Source organism: Antrostomus carolinensis, unplaced genomic scaffold (genome assembly GCF_000700745.2).
Source record: "Antrostomus carolinensis isolate BGI_N321 unplaced genomic scaffold, ASM70074v2 scaffold32446, whole genome shotgun sequence".
NCBI lineage: Eukaryota > Metazoa > Chordata > Aves > Caprimulgiformes > Caprimulgidae > Antrostomus > Antrostomus carolinensis.
The window spans coordinates 3,844-8,349 of record NW_010324488.1 but is presented as its reverse complement, the minus strand read 5'-3'; the positions used below and the strand labels follow the sequence as shown (position 1 = coordinate 8,349).

General features: G+C 52.0%; 1 protein-coding gene across 1 annotated transcript; it reads left to right on the top strand.

The window, feature by feature from the left end:
• Nucleotides 1–327: 327 nt before the first annotated feature.
• RPL35 (ribosomal protein L35) lies at nucleotides 328–1,262 on the top strand (the record flags this gene model as incomplete). Its single annotated transcript, XM_010170970.1, has 2 exons — nucleotides 328–409; nucleotides 1,113–1,262. Coding segments are annotated over 2 exons (232 nt in total), but the record flags the coding sequence as incomplete, so codon positions are not given.
• Between the last annotated feature and the right edge of the window lie 3,244 nt (nucleotides 1,263–4,506).

Here is a 4,506-nt window from a genome sequence, read left to right as displayed (position 1 = left end):
TGTGACAGCGCTGGGCCCTGGGCTGCGGGGGCCGCGGTGCTGGGTTTGGGGGCGGCTGTCACAGCCTGTGGGGTTCCCTTGTGCTGTACAACGGAGAAGAACACGGTGTGGAAGAGGAACGGCCGGTTGAACGTCGGTTTGTGCGTCTCTCTGCCCAGAGATGTTACCCTGAGCTGTGCCCCAAGTTGTTAGTGTTTTGCTACGACGTGGTGCACTGGAAGTTACTTGTTTGTAGCACGCACACCTTTTCTGTGTGCTGGGTTTTAAACCCCTGGTACTTTTCTTTCCATATGTTCTCACACATACTTCTTTATTTCCCGCCTGCAGACGTGTGGTGCGGAAATCCATTGCCAGAGTCCTCACCGTGATCAACCAGACCCAGAAGGAGAACTTGAGGAAGTTTTACAAAGTAAGTCCCAACATCTCACGTGCTGGTCTTGCTTCTCTTACTCTTTTCAAGGAACTAATTTTGTAAGTTGTTACTTAAAAGCTTAAAACTCCAGAAAAAGGTCCTCATTTATGTTCAGTTTTGAAATTCCCTTGTCATGGTTCCTTTTTAATTATTATTAATATATTATTTAATTATTATTGCCAGTCTAGCCTCAATTCTATAACCTGCTTTTGCCAGGAGAGTCTTCTGGGCAGCATCACTTCTCTGGGGCGCAGTGTACTTTCTAGAAGATGGACTTTCCAGAAATTCAGATACTATCTTGCCTAAATTTTAGTCATGTTGCAGGTGACCAAGGAATTTTTGATGTCAATAAGTGTAATTTCTGGAATATTACTTCTTGGGGTTTGAATTATGTAGAATAGGAAAAAAAAACAACAACTTTTTGATAGGTGTTGGGTAACTGGGCCTTGTAAGATTAACCATTAATTAAACCAAAGTCAAAACTAGTAAAACTGGTACAAAAGTTGGAATCAACTCGTGTTTCTCAGTGGAGAAAAGGTCTCGTAAACTTTTAGGTTGTAATTATAATCCCAATAAAAAGAAGCTTAAAGCGCCGCCGCTGCTGCTCTTCCAGCTCCTGAGCTCTCGGTGAGCTCATGCTCCTGAGTTCTCCTTTGCAGCCTCTCCAACTCAAACTCGTTTTGTATTTTTTTTAAAATAGGGCAAAAAATACAAACCCCTCGATCTGCGGCCCAAGAAGACTCGTGCCATGCGCCGCAGGCTAAACAAACACGAGGAAAACCTGAAGACCAAGAAACAGCAGCGAAAGGAACGTCTGTACCCGGTCCGGAAATACGCCATCAAGGCGTGAGGCTGCGGGGTGCCGAAAGCTCTTAATTAATGACCTGGGCTGAGGAGGTCTCATTAAACGTCATCTTGTTTGGAAGTTGTCACTGGTGGTTTATTTAAGTTGTGGTGGGATTAAATGTCATCAGCTTTGTGAAGAGAAATCAAGGGATTTGCAGTTTATTTGAGCTTTTATTGCTAATTAATATACATAGCTTGTGGTTTAGGGTTATTTTTCTCTTTGAAGAACAGGCAGATGAGAACAGAAAAGTGAAATTAACATTAATTAACGTTAAAAAGTATTTAACTTGAGATTGATTTAAAATGGAAGGTTACGCAGATGTTTACAGCCAGTCAGTATTTATCACCTCAGTAGCTTAAGAGCAAATGTTTAAAGTTGTCTTGTCCCAGTGTTGAGGTTGACAGAGATGAACTCATTTGCTGGGTGTTTTAGAAGATTTTACTGAAATTGAAGGATTCTGTCAGCTCTGGTTTTGCATCTTGCACAGCTCCTTACAGCACCAAAGAACCCCGACCCGGGAAACCAGACTAGGGAGCAGCTGGTTGAACTGGAAGGTTGTTACCTCGACTTCCAGGGCCCTCCCTGGTCTCAGTTCCATGTTCCACCTGTGAAGCACAGAACTAGTTAAAGGTTTGACTTTCTGTCCCCTGGGGTTCTCTGGAGCTCCAGTTGTGGTTCCACAGCCCTTTTTTGGTTGTGATGTAGGGAAGAGTTGGGCAGCGTTGCTGGAGCGTTAGTGATGCAGCGCTCATGGTTCGTGTTAGTGTCGCTAATGTGTTCTAGCATGAAAAATTCCCGACCCATTAGGGAGCCCTGAGATTGGATCCAGATTCTCTGTAGGAAAAGCATCTTATTTCTGCTCGCTGAACTTGGCACAGAGATGAAGGATTTTTAAGCCTCAAACAAGTTTTAACCAGAGAGAGGTCTGATGACGAGTGGTGGGGTGAATTTCCCATACACTGAGGGGTTGTGCGGGGTGGCTGTGCGACGATGCCGATGCTGGCTGTGGTGTGGTGTGGTGTGGCTGTGGTGTGGTGGCTTTGTTAGGAGCTCGGTGTGGACAGGAACACGAAGGGGTTGGCAGTGGAGCAGACCCAGCCTGGCGCAGCTCTGGGGCCGGGGCCAAGGCGGGGTGTTGCGTGTGGGAACTGGCTGCTTTGGCTCACGCTGGCGTTACCGTAAAGGCAGAGCTACAAAATGCTTTGTGTTACCATTCCTGAATATCCAGTGGCCAGCAGCAGGCTGTGTCCTGGGGAAGCACATGATTTCACCCAGAACACACAGCCCTCCTCGAAGAAGGAGCAGCGCACCGCTGCGAGGATCCCGGATCCACACGGTCCCGTCCCAGGAGCCGAGGGAGAGGCTGGTGGGCTGTGCTGGGAACGGGGCAGGCGGGGGCAGGCGGCTGCTGTCGGGTCATGCCTGGCTGGGCCTTTGGGCTTCTCTTGTGGAGAGGCATTGTGTACCCTGCAAGGATCCTGCCAGCATTCCTGATGTGGAAAAGCAAACACAGGTAACATGTCCCTGGTGGCCTTCCAGAGTCTGCTCCTGGGCAGCCGTTTGTAAATTCCTGGCTCCAACTGTGTGACCCAGGAGCCAGTTGCCTGTCAACAGGGAGCACGACCTGTGGGGCAGCTTGGAAATGAAGCCGGGGAGAAGGTGGATGCGCTGCAGAGCCTGATGGTGACATCAGAGTGTGTGTCACGTCAGGTGAAATGGCTGCTGTCACCTTCCACCCCAGCCAGGGGAGCAGCAGCACTGCCTAGAGAGGATCTCTCTAAAAGGGAAGAGAATCTTGACGTGTGGCCAAACTGCAGAGACAAAACGAGTAGTAGCAGCTTGAAGCTGGTACTTGGGAACATCCTGATGTCACAGCCAGGAGGGTTTTGCTGGGGTTTGTGTGCCTACAGTTCTGCAAGGCACAAAGATGGAACAATTCAGGTTGGAAGGCTCCTCAGGGTATCTCGTGCGAGCGCCTGCTCAGAGCAAGGCCACCTTTGAAGGTAAATCAGCTCATACAACTTCCCAAGTATCTCATGGGGGTTTGAGTGACCATCTGCTGTGGTTTCAGAGCTTTTCTGTTCACCCCTGGGTCAGAGAACTGAGCAGGGTGCTCAGCTGGGTGCCACCTCAGCCTGTCCCGCAGCCTTTGGTGCCAAGGACACGCTTTGCTCCTGCTTTCTGCGCGGAGGGTGGTTGTGCGAAGCGGGGAGCTGCTCCCTGGGGTGAGGGGACACCGGCGCAGCGCTCTGCTGTCGGGAGGGGGAGTAGGTGACCTGCCAGATCCTCGGCTTCAGCTCAGGCTGTGCCCAGAAGCCATCCCCACCTTCAGTTGATGCGGGAGCACAGCTCAAGCTTGGGTTTGTGCACGACCCACACCAGGTATTTGAGGAGGTAAGTGGGTTTCTGGCACCGCACTTGATCCTGGGGCTGAATTGCTGCACCCGCCGGTGGCAGGGTGGCAAAACCCCCCGTCCAGCCCTTCCACCAGTTACCCTGTGCTGGTACAGAGGACAGCCCACGGACACGCAGCCCCTCACGGGGAGCAGCGTGCTGCTTGTCTGAACACAGCCAGAGGTGAGGTGATGGGCTCAAGCAGGAGCTTCCTCCAGGGCGCAGGTGGAGAAGACCCTCGTTACTGCTGTGAGAGCAAGGTGGGTGCCTGCCCCCGGCAGTGTCACCAGCTCTGCGGGGCAGTCAGCGCTCTGTGCCCCTTCCCAATTTTCCTGCCAGCCCCTGAGGATGGCCACACTGTCCCGGGCAGAAGCTGCTGCTGTCAGGCTGAAGTGCACGGCCTCCAGCTCTGCTGGTCTCCACAGGGAGGGGTGGCCAGTGGCAGAACCCCCAGCAAAGGGCAACCTCTGCTGTGTGCTGCCTTCGTGGGGACACTGCAGCATCGTCCCCATGTCACTATGGGCAGCATGGGCTCTGTCACCCTCCAGCATGGCGCTGCCTGGGCGTGGGGTGGGGTGTGTGGAGTCTTCTGGGTGACCCCCCACCCTCCTGTGCTGACCCCGCGCAGCTGCTGACACCGACCCTGGGTTTAGCGCTGGTGTTTACAGAGCGTCAGGGCCTCCAAGGCTCAAGCTGTTTATTTTTTCCTTGGAAATGAAGATGTCCCTGAGCATTAGAGCAGATTTCCCAGGGAAAGCTCTTCTTCAGCAAATAAATAGTTTCCAGGGTGGGGATGAGGAAGGAGGAACAGCTGCCGGCTGACTGCGGGGCACGGCCCAGGGCTGATGCCACC